The sequence below is a fragment of the Nicotiana tabacum genome, chromosome 20 (genome assembly GCF_000715075.1).
Source record: "Nicotiana tabacum cultivar K326 chromosome 20, ASM71507v2, whole genome shotgun sequence".
Lineage (NCBI taxonomy): Eukaryota > Viridiplantae > Streptophyta > Magnoliopsida > Solanales > Solanaceae > Nicotiana > Nicotiana tabacum.
Window position 1 is genome coordinate 3,461,438 of NC_134099.1, and position 15,498 is coordinate 3,476,935.

Sequence of the window (15,498 nt, forward strand, 5' to 3'; positions counted from 1 at the left end):
CCTAATCCATTTTACCCCTCCCTTCTATTTTATTTCCACCACTAAAATTTATTTTCCCTCCACCACTATTGCCACCATTATCCCTTCCATGAAAAGTATTTTATTTCAAATTTTAATCATTTATATATGGATTAGGGTTACTGAGGTAGCATTCTATGTGGCATCCACCTCGTCAAATATCAGTGCCACCTAAGATTGGATGTCTATCTTGGACAAACTTTATATAATTCGTTTCGATCGATCGATGGATCGATCAATTTTTTATTTTGTCCTATTTTTCAATAGCAAACAGTACTATTTTTCAAGAAAGTAATCGAAATTCATCGGAAGTAAGTGACGCCAATTCGCAAAAATATTTTGAATTTAAGAGATTAGGTAAACGGCTATTTGAGTTAAATCTTCAAAATATCTCGTATTACAGAATTTCTAACGGCCAGCTCTTCTGTTTTAAAAGGCAGAATTGAGACTCGCTCGGGGCTCGCCCCGGGGCGGAGCGCTCGTAAAACGCCCCTGGGCTTATGTGTGAGGCTTAGTTCCGTGAGACTTACGCCTCGGTCGTTGGGGCTTACGCCCCGGACACGCCTAACGCCCAGCGTACTGGGCTCGCCTAATAAACGTTATGCAATTGTGTGTCACTAATCTTGTAAATCTTAAAATTTTCTTAATAAATCGTTGGCTATTCAAAATTACTTTTTTCTTAATCATAAATCATTAAGTTGGGAGTATTTTATGTCATAATTAAAATAAAAATTATTGCACGTTATCCACTAAGACTGCTATGATAGTAAATTTTAAATAAATCTTTCCTTTAAAAAGTATTTATTTATTAACTTTTGTTATGTCTTTATTATAATAGTCCATAATTTTTTTATAATTATTTTCCTACATATTATTTTTTCATGTTTACGAGATACAATACTTATTAATTTAATAGCTCAGTATTAACTATTTACAAATAATTAGTTATCATGGTATTGTATGGTGAATTATGTGTCACTTTTTTAACTTATTGAAACTTAAAAATAAATGATGCTAGAGAATCATATTTAAATTATGAATTATGTTTTTATATAATTTCTCTTTCAAATAGAAAACATATTAAATAAAAGGAGTGTTTAAAAAAATAACAAATTATAATACTCTTTAAAGATTTATTACTCGTTAAGAGATACATATAAGATTTCGTATTGAATACATTACTTTTGATGTTTGAGTTGTAACGATGTTGCAGCTAATTTTCATATTATGATATATGTCATACTTTTCGTATTATTTATAGTTGAATTATAATTTATAAATATTTTAAATAAATTATTTATTATAATTTTATAATTTTAATATAAATTTTTATAATTACTTTTTATTTTATACTAAATTAAATTTTTTAAAATTAATAAAATTTAAAGATCCATAGGACTTACGCCCCATATCTAAGGCTTACTCCTCTCCTCGCCTCATGCCCCACCTTTTAAAACATTGGCGAGCTCTCGTAAAATGACTTATCAAGATAAGTATGTCGTTGATTACTCTAATTTCTGACGGTCAACCGTCAAAAAACAGAGAAAGAGAAACAATAATAAGGCTAGCGCTGAATAAGGGCAGGATCCCTTGCATGTCGAACACGTGTCCATACAGATCCCTATGAACCGAAGCCACTCCCTCAAACCTCAGCCTTGAGCATTCATCACCCTTTCTTGAACTGTATTTTCTTAGAAGAAGTGACTTAAATTTCTGGAACTTATCTAATTAAAAATTATAAAAATATGGACATGACCAAAATCTGAATTATTTGTAAGAAAAACATAGGGAACGAGAGTGGTCTATCTTTAAACATGGAAAAGAAGCATCTTTCTTCCATTGCCAATGACGTCCTACAGAGATGTTCTTTGTTAGTTTCCTCTCCCTTTCTCTTTGATGCATTTTTTTCCTTTTATTGAACGGCTAAGGTAATTGTAATTTATAAGGATTAAAGGCGTATTATTTAGGATTTAAGTTCCAACTTTTAATGTTTTTACTATTGAATTTATTATATTTTTTAAATTATGAGTTCATATCTATTTTCAAGTTCATATTATTACTAACAAAAATGTCCACTGATAATTCTAGTTGAAACAAGATGAGTAAATGACCGAGAATTTATGTGTTACGAAACAAAAGTAGATTGTTAATTGAATAATGAATTGTAGTTTTTTTTTCAATGGAGGAATTAAGTAGGCTTAAACCAAAATAGAATCTTGGTCTATGAATATTTATTGAACCGAACTTGAGAGTTTTTAGAATTTTGAATATATACTGTGATTGATAAGGATTTGACAATTGGCAAAGCTAAGTATCTTGAGTTCAAGTCTTATCAGTCACTTTTACTTTGTTGCATTTATAGGTTTCTTTTTTCTTCTGTGGGGATAATGTTGAGGTTGTTTATAATAATTATTTCGAGAAATTGTTGATATTTGTCGTCAACACTCTTAACTAATTTCGAAATACATAAATTTATGTAAAACCATATTTCACTTTTTAATGAAGTTCTTTAATCTCGGCTTATTAACCACCGGAAACCTAAACAATGAGGTTCTTGTCCGCCATGATGCTTGGCTTTAGAACTGTGTAATTCTTTAGGGCAGGGGCAGAGGGCGACGGGTTTGGCCGAACTCAGTAGCTTTGGTCCAAACCATGTATTTGCATTAAGAAATTTATTACTTAAACATGTACAAATTATTAATATAGAACTCGGTAATTTAAAGTTTAGAATTCTCGAATCCATAAGCATCAAATCCTGGATCCGCCTCTACTACAGGGTACGTTGCCACTTTAGGTTGTACGACTGGTTGCCTTTTGTTTTTGTGGAATTTTCAGCTGGCATAATTACTATTTAGACCAGATTTCTCACGAGTAAAGTTAAGCCTATGTTGACTCTAGTGCCTTATTATTGTGCAATGCATAATGTGTTTTTGTACATGCAACTAGTATTGGAGTTTTTCCGGTTGTAGCATATCAGATTGTCTGATTAGATTTTCTATTATACACGCAATATTCACAAATTGTGAAAAGTAACCTCACGGACTTTATTTTAAAAATTAATGATAGATATTTCTTCTCAGGAGGTTGGACACCTCAGTGGATGAACTAGTGCACGAATTTGAGGCCGGATGGGAGCCTAAGATGGAGGGTTATTCAAGGAAGTTAGTGGAGTTTTGCTGCTCTAAGGCCCTTACCGACATATGCAGTAAGTTGGAGGAGACGTTAGTCGATGGTTCTTTTAGCCGGATCATGTTTGATATGATGCTAGCATGGGAAACGCCTAGTTCAGCTGATGAAGAGAGGCATACAGTTAGTTTCCTTGCTTGATTTTTTTATCCAATTGCTCTGTTAACTAACCTTGATTTTTGTCGATTGTTTTTTAGTTCACTCACTGACTTAAGCTTGTTTGAAATACTTTGTTGTGATTGAGGTCATGATCGGAAGGTCGTCTCTTTATAATAATCTTGTATATATAGTTTTAAACTTGTTAGCGGAAACGTAAAAGAAAGAACACAAGATTTAACGTGGTTCGGATCAAAATAATCATACGTCCAACAGAGAAAAGTTGTCTTTTTAATATTAACAAAGGAAGGGGAGAGTTCCCAATTATACTTAAGAGAATTTCTCTCTTAACTCTCTACTCACTACAATGTGTTGTATTATTTTTGGGATGGTTTCTACAAATGAAGGAGTGCATCTATTTATAGAGGTAAAGACCTCCTCTTGATGTTATTGGTGACATCAAACTACCTCCTCTTGATGTCATGGGTGACATCAAAGGAAAAAGCTTCCTCCTAGCATCCATACCAACTCTTTCCACCAACTCTTCCAATTGACATGCCATTGTTGACTAAACATAAACCAACACCTTCAATCTCCACCTTGGTTTGCGTTTCGAGCGTGTGTGTGAACAACTCTGACCAAAACTTCTAAGCTTACTGGGCAACCCCGTTGTAAGAAACAAGAAGAATCAAACCATTGTTGAACATACCACCTCCACCTAACAACTGTTCTCTTCGGAGTTGCATCAGTTGATGCACACCCCCGCCAAGTCCTTGCAGTGTGCAAACTTAGCGAGTGGGACTATCTTGGTCCACATATCTGCAGCATTATCGTCTGTGATAACCTTCACGACCTTGATAGTTCCCTCTTCAACAACATCTCGAATAAAATGAAATCTGACATCAGTGTGTTTAGTGCACTCATGAAATCTCTGATTTTTCATTTGATGAATAGCACTCTGACTATCACATCTAAGAGTTGATTCCAGCTGAACCAAACTCAATTCTGCTATTAAACCTTTCAACCAGATAGCTTCCTTCACCGCCTCCGCTGCTGCCATGTATTCTGCTTCTGTCATAGACAAAGCGACAATCGACTGCAGAGTCGACTTCCAACTAACGGCACTGCCAACGAGGGTAAAGATATATCCAGTTGTGGACCTTCTTCTGTCAAGATCTCCTGCATAGTCAGAATCTACATAACCGAGAATTGAAATACCTCCACCACTTTTTCGAAAGGTCAGACCAACACCAGAAGCTCCTTTGAGATATCTCAATATCCACTTGACAGCTTCCCAATGCCTCTTTCCTGGGCTAGACATGTATCTACTTACCACACTTACAGATTGAACAATATCTGGATGTGTGCATACCATAGCATACATAATGCTACCAACTGCACTGGCATAAGGAATCTTTGACATATGCTCTACCTCATCCTCGGACTGAGGCATTTGTAACTCTGAAAGTTTAAAATGAGGAGCTAATGGTGTACTTACAGGCTTGCACGTATGCATATTGAATCTCTTGAGAACCCTTTCAATATACCTCTTCTGAGAAAGATGTACAACACCGTCTTCTCTTGAAATCTCCATACCAAGGATTTTCTTTGCAGCTCCTAAATCCTTCATGTCAAATTCCTTACTCAACAGTTTCTTCAAAGCATTTATCTCTGTAATGTTGTTAGCAGCAATAAGCATATCATCAACATACAACAGTAAATAAATCATTGAGTTACCAGACATCTTCTTGTGATACACACAGCTATCAAATGCACTCCTTGAGAATTCATGTGTAGTCATGAATGCATCAAACCTCTTGTACCACTGTCTAGGGGATTGCTTCAAACCATACAAAAACTTCTTTAGGTGGCATACGTGATCTTCTTTTCCCTCAGCTAGGAAACCTTCAGGCTAATCCATATAGATTGTCTCTTCTAGATCACCGTGTAAGAAAGCAGTTTTGACATCAAGCTGTTGAAGCTCCAAGCCAAATTGGGCAACCAATGCTAGTAGCACGCGAATAGAGCTATGCTTCACGGCTGGAGAGAAAATCTCATTGTAGTCAATTCCCTCCTTCTGACTGAATCCTTTTGCAACCAATCTCACCTTGAACCTAGCATCTTCCACTTCAGGAATTCCCTCTTTCTTTCGGTAGACTCACTTGCATCCAACTGTCCTCTTCCCCTTTTGTCTTTTCACTAAGACCCATGTTTGATTCTTGTGAAGAGACTCCATCTCTTCAGTCATGGCTAACCGCCATTGTACAGCATCCTTGCAAGAAGTTGCTTCAATATACGAGGAGGGCTCCAGATCCTTAATCTCTTCTTGTGCAGCTACGAACGCATATGCAATCAAGTTTGTTTGATCTATAAGGCATTCCGGTTCTTGTGTCTGCCTCTTCTCCCTCCCCTTTGCAGTTGTGTATGGTTCATTGACAGCAAGTTCTTCAAGGTCTACATCTTCTGACTCATCTTTAACCTGAGTCTCTTGATCCTTTTCCTTGGCAAGCTCCACCGGAAGCTCCACCTGCTCGTCATTCTTGTTTCCTGAAAACTCCACGAAAACTTTACGGGGATCAAGTATTGAGGATTCATCAAAGGTGACATCTCTACTAACTATAAATTTGAGTAAAGACAAACACCAAAGTTTGTACCCTTTTACTCCATCCACATACCCTACGAATATGGCCTTCTTAGCCCTTGGTTCAAGCTTTCCTTCATTAACGTGATAATAAGCTGGACACCCAAATACTCGTAAGTATGAATAGTTAGAGGGTTCACCTGACCATACCTCATTCGGAGTCTTAAAGTCAATTGCCGATGCTGGAGATCGATTGACAATATGAGCAGCAGTGTGAATTGCTTCAGCCCAAAATACTTTGGACATTTTGGCTTGTAGGAGCATACAACGAGCCTTTTCAAGAAGAGTTCTGTTTATTCTCTCGGCAACTCCATTCTGCTGTGGGGTATGCCTGACAGTCCTATGTCTTGAGATCCCATGAACCTTGCAGAATTCATTAAACTCTTCATTGCAAAACTCCAAGCCATTGTCTGTGCGAAGATACTTGATTTTCCGCTCCATTTGATTTTCAACCAAAATCTTCCACTCTTTAAATGCTTCAAAAGCATCACTTTTTGCCTTCAAAAAATGCACCCAAACCTTTCGTGAGAAATCATCAATAAAAGTGAGAAGATGCATCTTTTTGCCCTTCGATGGAAGTTTAGAGGGACCCTATAAATCTGAATGGATGTAGTCTAGCACTCCCCTTGTCTTGTGTTTGCCAGTGCTGAAGCTGACCTTCTTTTGCTTCCCTAGAACGCAGTGCTCACAGAAGTCAAGTGTGTTGATCTTCTCACCTTCCAAAAGGTTACGATTGCTCAACATCTCCAGTCCACGTGCGCTCATATGACCCAGTCTCATGTGCCATAGTCTTGCCTTGTCATCATTAGATAACTGCACTGTAGATGCATTTGCAGAGCCAACAATGGTGCTTCCGGCCAATGTGTAAAGGCCGTTCTCCAGCTTGCCTTTCAGCATGACTAAAGAACCTTTAGTCACCTTTATAGTTCCTGCTTTGCTCATGTACCTGTAGCCTTGTTCATCCAGAGTACTCAGGGAGATCAAATTCTTCTTCAAATCAGGAACCTGACGGACTTGTGTAATAGTCCTCACGACTCCATCATGTCAGCGAACCCGAACTGAGCCAATGCCAACTATTGCACAAGTTGCATTATTGCCCATTACTACGGTTCCTCCACTTTTCTCATAGCTGCTAAACCAGTCTTTTCGGAACGTCATATGCAGAGTGCAAGCAGAGTCTAACACCCATTTGTTTCCATAACTACTATTATTATTACACGATGTTGTTAGTACATAATCATTATCAAAATCATGTACCTGTTCAACTGTGGATGCACTCGCCTTTTCCTTGGACTTTGACATTGGGCAGTCTCGTTCAAAGTGCCCCTTCTTGCCACGACCCCAACACTCTGTATTCTTCTTGTTCACACGAGACTTTGATCTGTGCTTTGATTTGCTCTTTCCCTGTTGGCTAGTCCGGCCTCTCACAAAGAGCCCACTTGCCTGGATATCTCTATCTCTTTCAATGTGCCTCCGCACATCACTAGAGTTAAATGCCTGCCGCACTTGCTCAAGCTTGATAGGCTCCTTGCTATACATCATTGAATTCTCAATATCACGATATCCTGAAATCAATGAAAATAGCAAAGCACATGCAAACGTCTCCTCCTCCTTTTTAATTCCTGCAATCTGTAAGTCCATGACAAGTTTATTGAACGCATCTAAATGATCTTGTAACGAAGTACCTGACCCCATATTAAATGTGTGAAGACGCCGTTGTAACAGCATCCTTGTTGTCACTGATCGGTCTTGGTATAGCCCTTCTAGCTTTTCCCATAACTGTTTTGGCCGTCTCTTCGGTACCCGTACTCACTTCACAAAGCACGTTAGGTGCAAGGGATAGTTGGATTGCACTCAATGCATCCCCTTCAATCTTCTCCTTGTCGGGAGTTGATATATCCTTAGGATACTTTCCATCAATAGCATGGATTGAACCTTCCCTCCGCAGTAACGCCATCATCTGGATCTTCCAGATATTGAAGTTGTTGCGTCCACTGAATCTATCAATTTCAAACTTTATGGAACTCATCTTTGCTTGTTCTTCCTCCTTGGATCGTTAAAGAATCCTGTTGCTCTGATACCAATTGTTAGCGGAAACATAAAAGAAAGAACACAAGATTTAACGTGGTTCGGATCAAAATAATCCTACGTCCACCAGAGAACAGTTGCCTTTTTAATATTAACAAAGGATGGGGAGAGTTCCCAATTACAATTGGCATCCACACCAACTTATAGGAAGCTTCCTCCTAGCATCCACACCAATCCTGAGGAAAATATGGGCTGCATTATTAAAAGTAGATTTATTCTTCTGGCATTTCTCTATAAGTTGAGGAAATTAAAGAATTTGTGACCCTATTTCCATGAAGAGGTTCTTAGCATTTTGCCGGGTGCACCCTGTAAATACGATTTTATAGTAGGTGCTGCTACATTCCTTGGTCTATTGAGAATCTTAATCCATATTTCTCTCATGATTCTGATTTTGAGGAAAGCGAACGAGAAGGGGTTACGTCTTGCATTCTGCCATTCCAGTTAAAAGTTTGCGATGCTTTCTTTTCCTGATGAAGTGTGCTAATTATGTCGTATGTTTTTCCTTCATAATACAGGAATGCATGTCCAAAGAAAAAGAAGAGAGGAAAGTAACTTGTAAAATGCCTCAAGAACAAGATGACATTCCTTTGTTCTACTCAGACGTCATGCCGCTCCTTGTAAGGAATCTCTATCTTAACTTGGAATCGGCTTTTGTCACATTATATATGCTACTCAACTTAAGAGTAGGAATTCTGAACAATTGTTTCTTCAACTATTTCCTTGGTTTGCCGTCTTTTACTCACTTCCTGATAAGTGATTTGCATTCCCTCTGTGTACCACTCAATTCAAGATGACAGTAAGAAAAATGAAAAGGAAATAGCTACTTACACGAAATATTCACGTTGTCCTTGATTCTTACAGTACATTTTCATCTTTTAATTTGGAGTTACTGTGTTGACAGGTTGACAATAAGCCAAGTGTTGGAGAGGATGCATTCTTGTGGCTGGGAACACTTGTACATTTAGTAGCTGATATTGTTAATGGACGATTTACTTTCGAGACGCTGACAGCAGCTACAGAAAATCGTCTTCATTTTCCTGCTTATGACTTGTTCCTGAAAGAGATTGAAAAGTAATTCTCATGTCTCGCTTTTCTTTCTTGGAAGAAAACTATAATGGAGTAATTAAAGATTTTTTTCTTTAGTTGATAGAATGCCCTGCTTCTTAAATTGTCACCTTGTCTTGAAGGTCGTTCTCGTTCTAAGTCAAAAGTTCAATTCCGTGGCTGATCTTTTCTTGTTGTGATTCTACTTTCTCGGGATTTACCCGAATAGTTTGTGGTTGGGGCATAGTTCATTCATTGACCGAGAGATTGTACGTTGACTTGCATTAATCAGATGTGTGAAGCATTTGCAAAAACAAACAACCCCAACAGGCATGGAAATGGCAGACGATGAGTTTATACTACACGTCGAAGGAACTGCAACCTCACAAAGAGTAGTGCGCCATATTGGAGGCACTAGTTGGCCTGGTACTTCTTGTCTTTTGTTTTGGTTTATGTTGTCACACGGCCTCGGATTCTAAGCTAGCTATAGTCGCTAACCGACTTCTTTTTCTAGGTAGGCTGACACTAACAAACTATGCCCTCTACTTTGAGGCATCTGGTGTTCTCTCTTATAAAGATGCCATTAAGCTTAACCTTTCTAAAGACACTGAGCAAACTGTCAAGCCAGCCGCCACGGGTCCATGGGGCGCTCCTCTCTTCGACAAAGCTATAGTTTATGAATCTTCTGAACTGTAAGTACTCTTAATGCTTTCTAAATATGATTGAACCGGTTATATATGCACTTAGTACATTTCGCAAATAGTAGGCTGCTCACACGGCTTTTTCATAATCTTGCATGCATGACAATGGAAAATAGGCAAGAGATCTTATTATGACTTGTGTTTTCCAATTAGGCAAGAAGGGGTTGTCTTTGAATTTCCAGAAATGACGAGCTCAACAAGACGCGACCACTGGCTTTCTCTTGTGAAGGAAATTATACTATTGCATAGGTTTTTACAAAAGTTCAAAGTGGACTCACCATTGGAGTCGTGGGAGATGCATGCGAGAACAATACTTGGAATTATCAGGCTACATGCAGCCAGAGAAATGCTTAGGATATCACCTCCAGTTCCCAAGAATTTCCTAATTTTCGACTTGCTCGATGAGTTGCCAAAGGGAGATTATGTGCTTAAAGAGCTTGCGGAGAGTCTAAAGAAAGTTGACACCGGACACCCGTGTAGTGCTAGCTCGATCTTGAGGAGCCTGAATGTCGCCCAACTGTTTGTTCCCACTGTAGAGGTAAAAGAAATCAATGACAACGTCAGGGGTAAGGAAATCAATGACAGCATCACTTCCCCTTTGCAAGTCGACAATGTCTCTCCATTGGAGAGTGCTATTGAGCAATCGAGGGAGGAAGCAAAGGAAATTGAATTGGCTAAAGCTACAGTTGAGGAGCTGAAAGAGGAAGGAATCGGCAATAGCGTCCAGGTTCTTATGGTAGGTTGCTACTCCTTTTTTTTTTTTAGGAAAATACATATTTATCATTTCTGGAAATGAATCAAAGTTAAACAAATGGAAAAAAATGTGGATTAATAGCCAGCATTTAGAGCTTTAGAACCCTTGTTTGTTAGTAGCATGCGGTGCTTAATCTTAATTGAAGATCTCTCTCAATGTGTATGTATAGCGACGAAGCCAGGAATTTTCTCCAGGATTCAATCTTAAACTTGAAAGAAGTGAAAAAATTTCTCCGGCAAAGGATATTCCATATATATATATATATGTTATATACCTCTAAAATCGATTATTTTATCTATATACATAGAGTAATTTTTCGACGAAGGGTGGTCAATCTGATCATGTATCTTCGCCCATGTGTATGTACCTTTATGCATATCACTTACGCTAAAGAAATTTGGTTATTTTATCTTTCCCTAGGGTCTCCTCAAACCACTTAAAAAGTTAGTTCCCTATGTTCAAGAGGCTTTTACATGGGAAAGGCCATTATACAGTTCCATTCTCGTGGTGACGACGATGGTAGTTATTTACAAGTGAGTTTCTCCTTCCCTGCTGTAAATTACTTGTCTGTATTTGATGTCAAACACTGAACTTCAGTTGTTTAGTGAGTACCAAAAAGAACTAACGGATGCTTATTATGTAGAGAGTGGGTTGGCAAAGTGTTAGCAGGTCTTTTATTGGGAATTGTCGCTACAATGATATGGGCTAGACGAAGAAGGATACCAGATAAGGTCCATAGAATAGTTGTCTACACCGGATCCGATCAGACAACCATGGAAAGCATAGTGTCGGCGCAACAGGGATTGAGAAGTGTCTACGACTTGATCCAAACGACGAATATAATTATACTGAAAATTTGGTCAGTATTGGTTTCGAAAGCTCCAAAGGTAACTCTATATATTGGTTTTCGCCCTTTGTTATGTTTCAACACACTCTGTCCTTTACTAACTTTATAGGTAACTGCAGCATGCGGATATGGTAATGGTAGCGTTGGTCGTCGCTGCTGTGATTTTAGCAGTGGTTCCTTTTAAGTTTATTCTTATGGCTCTGGCATCGTATGGCTTTGTAGCATCATCAAAGATAGGAAAAAGCAAAAAGCAAAATGAAAAAGGAAATAGGAGATTACAAGAGTGGTGGGACTCTATTCCAGTTGTTCCTGTTGATATTGTAGACAAAATCGACCCTGATTCATAACTTTGGATATCGCGGTGATCCTGGTTTGTTCCTTTGCTTCACTAAGTTATCCGTCTGATGCGTCGTGTTTTTCTTTGCCTGCGCTTTAATGTATAGGCTCGTGTTCATTCTGTTTTTTTGATTTCTTGGCAAATTGTGTTCATGTTGTGTTATCGCAGGGCATACTGAAGAGGCTTCATCACTAGAAATGAATAATTTACCTATGTCAGATAAAAATATAGTAAATGAAAGTGGTTTTTTTTCATGTATACATGTGTAATACTTTCATCGTTTGTAACACATACATGTATATGTGTATTACATAGTGTTCTGGAATAACAGTAGAAGTTTATAGATCAATATGATATGCATCATATCAGAAGCGGAGTCGGGATCTCAAGTTTATGGGTTCGGAATTCTAATAATTTGAAGTTACTAGGTTCTAAATTAATAATTTATATATATTCAATAGAATTTTTAATGCAAATACAGGAGCGGCACTCTAGCTCCGCCCCTCCATCAGATGACTTATGCAGGTTTTAGTTGCACTAAACAATGTGCTGCGCGTCGAGCGCCAAGTCTATTTTTGGCTGAAGTAGTTATTCCCGTGTATTCTGCAGTTGTACCCAGAGAGCTATAACATTTCTCTACATATTCACTGCATTTTTTCGTCACTTAAAGCGAGTCTATACAAGTTGGTGGACATACCGACTAATACAGTGTTTTGTTATAGCAGTCTTTTAAATATATTTGTTTTCAGCAGTATTTTAAATATTGACAAGTAAAATATTGATTACACTTATAATATCCCAGTCTCAAAATTTTTTGCCTAAATAGAATGTGTCCAAATGTATTTGAGCTTACAGGAGATATATTTTTTCTATTTTACTAACTTTACATATTGTCACAACGCCTAGTAGTAACACTAGCACCATTTAGCACTAGCATCATTGGAATATATAGGTATAGTGGTTGATAAAAAAGATAGTTATTTATCTATATTATCTATTAAAAATTGGTTGGATAATAGAACTTTTTAAAATGAGTTCAAATATGGATAAGATTTATATTATCCGCTTTATATACAATGAATAATTAATGAGTTCTAACTTTTATATTTTCAAATATTCAAATTGAAAGTTTCTCAAATCTGGGAGATTAGAAATTTTCATTATGAGTAGGGGTATACATAGGTTGAGTTGGTTCGGTTTGGTTTTATTTAATTACCAAATCTAATCAAACAAAATTAAATCAAATCAATTGTATCAGGTTATTAAATTTAAATACCAAATTAAACTAATAAAAGTCGGGTTCATTTAATCTCGGTTTTTTTTTTTCCAGGTTTTTGGGGTTTTCGGGTTTTTTTCATTTTTTTTTCGTAAAGTACTCTTCACAGCATAAAACGTAAAATTTGTGCTTCAATATTTCTTTAATCCTAATAAGACAGAACTATATAAGGTATTTTTCAATAAAATAACATAAATATAACATGAGTCATGACATTGTACTAAAATATTCAACAATAAAAATAATATCGCATAAAACAAATATTATTTGTAAGCCATAATGAAAACAAACATAATTAAAAATTAGGACTAATGAGTACTATTATTTACATGACTAACCACTAAAAGAAAAATAAGTTATACATTTATTTAAATCATGGAAAAACTAAGAAAATAGGTATCCAACACTATTTTCATTCATAGTACAATTGAATTGGATGTTTTTTATTAGCATTAGTATTGATTTGATTTAGGTTTAGGATTTATTTGAGTTACTAACATTTATGGATATAAAATTTATTGGAGATCCAAAAATTATAAGCCCAAGCTTGAAATAATACGTTAAAATAAAATTATGAAAAAGCATAAAAAGTATTTATAAAATACACTACGATAAATATTTTTATGTATTAAATATATTTAAAACTTTTATACATATAATATCGGGTTGGTTTGGTTTCGGTTTGACTTTTTTTAGTTAAATCAAACCAAATCAAATATGGTCGTTTTTTTTTCAATACCAATCCAAATCAAACCAAACAATTTGGGGTTTTCTCGGTTTTACTCGGATTATCGGGTTGGTGCGGTTTGTTGGTTTCATTTGAACATCCCTAATCATGGGTAATATGGATATTCAAATTATTTGCAGGTTAATCTATTTTATCGTATTAAATATGGGTCAGGTTGGATAATTTATTCGTTTTTGCATTATTTATTTTTGATACATTCATATCCGACCTGATAGTGGTGGAGGCAGAATTTTTACGAAGGAGGTTCAATTTTTTTTTTTGTAGCTAGTGGGAATTGAACCTATGACTTTATGAAAGTTTTGAACCCCCTTGACCACTAAACTACATTTTTGAATTGTGTTAAAGGGTTCAAAACTTAATATATAAAGATAAAAAAATAGATTTTATCTTATATACAGTGTATTTTTTTAATAAAGGGGGTTTGAATAACTCCTTCCGCCCTCCTAAATCCGCCCCTGGTTGGTCGGACTTTTTTAAAATATTACTAAATGTGTATTAATCCTCTAAAGTAGTGTATTTTTGGAGAATTTGATACTGAGTGTTGTGAGCACGTGATTTTTGTCTACGCTACAATTGCTCCAAAAGAAATCGAAAAATAAAAACAAATGGTTTTGTTGTACAATTTTTTTGGAATTTACGTGGCATTTTTGGTAGTTGTTTGTAGTTTTGTCTGTGATTGTTTTAGTTTTGTCAAATAAAAATATAAAAAATATATGTCGCATGTAAGTTTAGGATATCGTTCTACTATTAGGAATTAATCAAACCATAATTTGGTTTTAAGGAAAAATCACAAAAAATATGCATCTTTTATTCTATTTTTGTTGTCATTGAGTGATTTTACTAAAATGTTTAATGTGTGTGATAATTGTTGTTTAAGTAGTAATTAATATTTGTATAAGTTTTATTTTTGATTTTACAACTTAGTTAGGAATTTTGTTTAAAATAGAAATTAAAAGAAGGAAAAGAAAAGAGTTTAAATTGGAGAAAAATCCGGATTTGGACTCAAATTTGAGACCAAAAATCAGGCCCAAATCATTTCATGACCCAGTCCGTTTCCCTGATCTCTATAGCCTCACCAAACGACGTCGTTTAAGGCCTATCGGATCTGGACCGTTGATCAAACATATCCAACAGTCCAATTCAACTTCCATTTTAAAACCAAACGACGCCGTATAGGAGTTTCAATCGAAGCCGTCCATCTTGTTCAATCCTACGGTCCCCAACACGCTCATTAGCCTGACCCATTCCCGTCAAAAACCGATCCAGTCCGCTCTGGGACCAAACGTCGTTGTTCCCCCTAAACGAAAGATCCTGTCCATCTTGTTCAATCCTACGGTCCCCAACACGCTCATTAGCCTGACCCATTCCCGTCAAAAACCGATCCAGTCCGCTCTGGGACCAAACGTCGTTGTTCCCCCTAAACGAAAGATCCTGTCCGTCAACCACACTTCATCCGACGGTCAGGATCAAACCACCCACCCCATATATAAATCTAAAGCCTACTTCAGCCCCAAACCAAGCACCCCCCCCTTCTCTCACTGTTCCTCCGTCTCTCTCATTCAGAGACGGACCTAGGTTTAAACCCTAGCCGCCTTAGTCCCATTCCGTTTGAAACCCGGCGGCACCAACATCGCCGGCCACCATCTTAACATCCTAGGACCACTCAACCACCTTGAATCTGAATCCACAAACCTTTTGGCTCGAATCAATTCCTAGATTCTCAAATCTTCATTTGAAGATTCGAACCAAACCTCAATCTACA

At 36.8% G+C, this 15,498-nt stretch overlaps 1 protein-coding gene across 3 annotated transcripts; it reads left to right on the forward strand.

Moving 5' to 3' along the window:
- The first annotated feature begins 1,688 nt into the window (after positions 1–1,688).
- LOC107789737 (uncharacterized) lies at positions 1,689–11,970 on the forward strand. 3 transcript variants are annotated; one of them, XM_075241309.1, is made up of 11 exons: positions 1,689–1,888; positions 3,099–3,327; positions 8,545–8,646; positions 8,931–9,100; positions 9,366–9,499; positions 9,588–9,765; positions 9,928–10,510; positions 10,949–11,061; positions 11,172–11,415; positions 11,495–11,745; positions 11,881–11,970. In XM_075241309.1, the coding sequence occupies exons 1-10, from the start codon at positions 1,833–1,835 to the stop codon at positions 11,720–11,722; spliced, it is 2,037 nt and encodes a 678-aa protein (XP_075097410.1). In that variant the 5' UTR covers positions 1,689–1,832; the 3' UTR covers positions 11,723–11,745; positions 11,881–11,970. The 3 variants fall into 3 exon arrangements, with proteins under 3 accessions (XP_075097410.1, XP_075097412.1, XP_075097411.1); XM_075241310.1 differs by having other exon boundaries at positions 1,700–1,888; positions 3,085–3,327; XM_075241311.1 differs by having other exon boundaries at positions 11,598–11,970.
- Positions 11,971–15,498: the final 3,528 nt, after the last annotated feature.

Coding starts and splice junctions, on each gene's coding strand:
- LOC107789737 (XM_075241309.1), top strand. CDS start 1,833: ATGGAAAAGAAGCATCTTTCTTCCATTGCCAATGACGTCCTACAGAGA. Junction 10,511..10,948: donor ATAGCGTCCAGGTTCTTATG/GTAGGTTGCTAC, acceptor ATCTTTCCCTAG/GGTCTCCTCAAACCACTTAA. Junction 11,062..11,171: donor ACGATGGTAGTTATTTACAA/GTGAGTTTCTCC, acceptor CTTATTATGTAG/AGAGTGGGTTGGCAAAGTGT.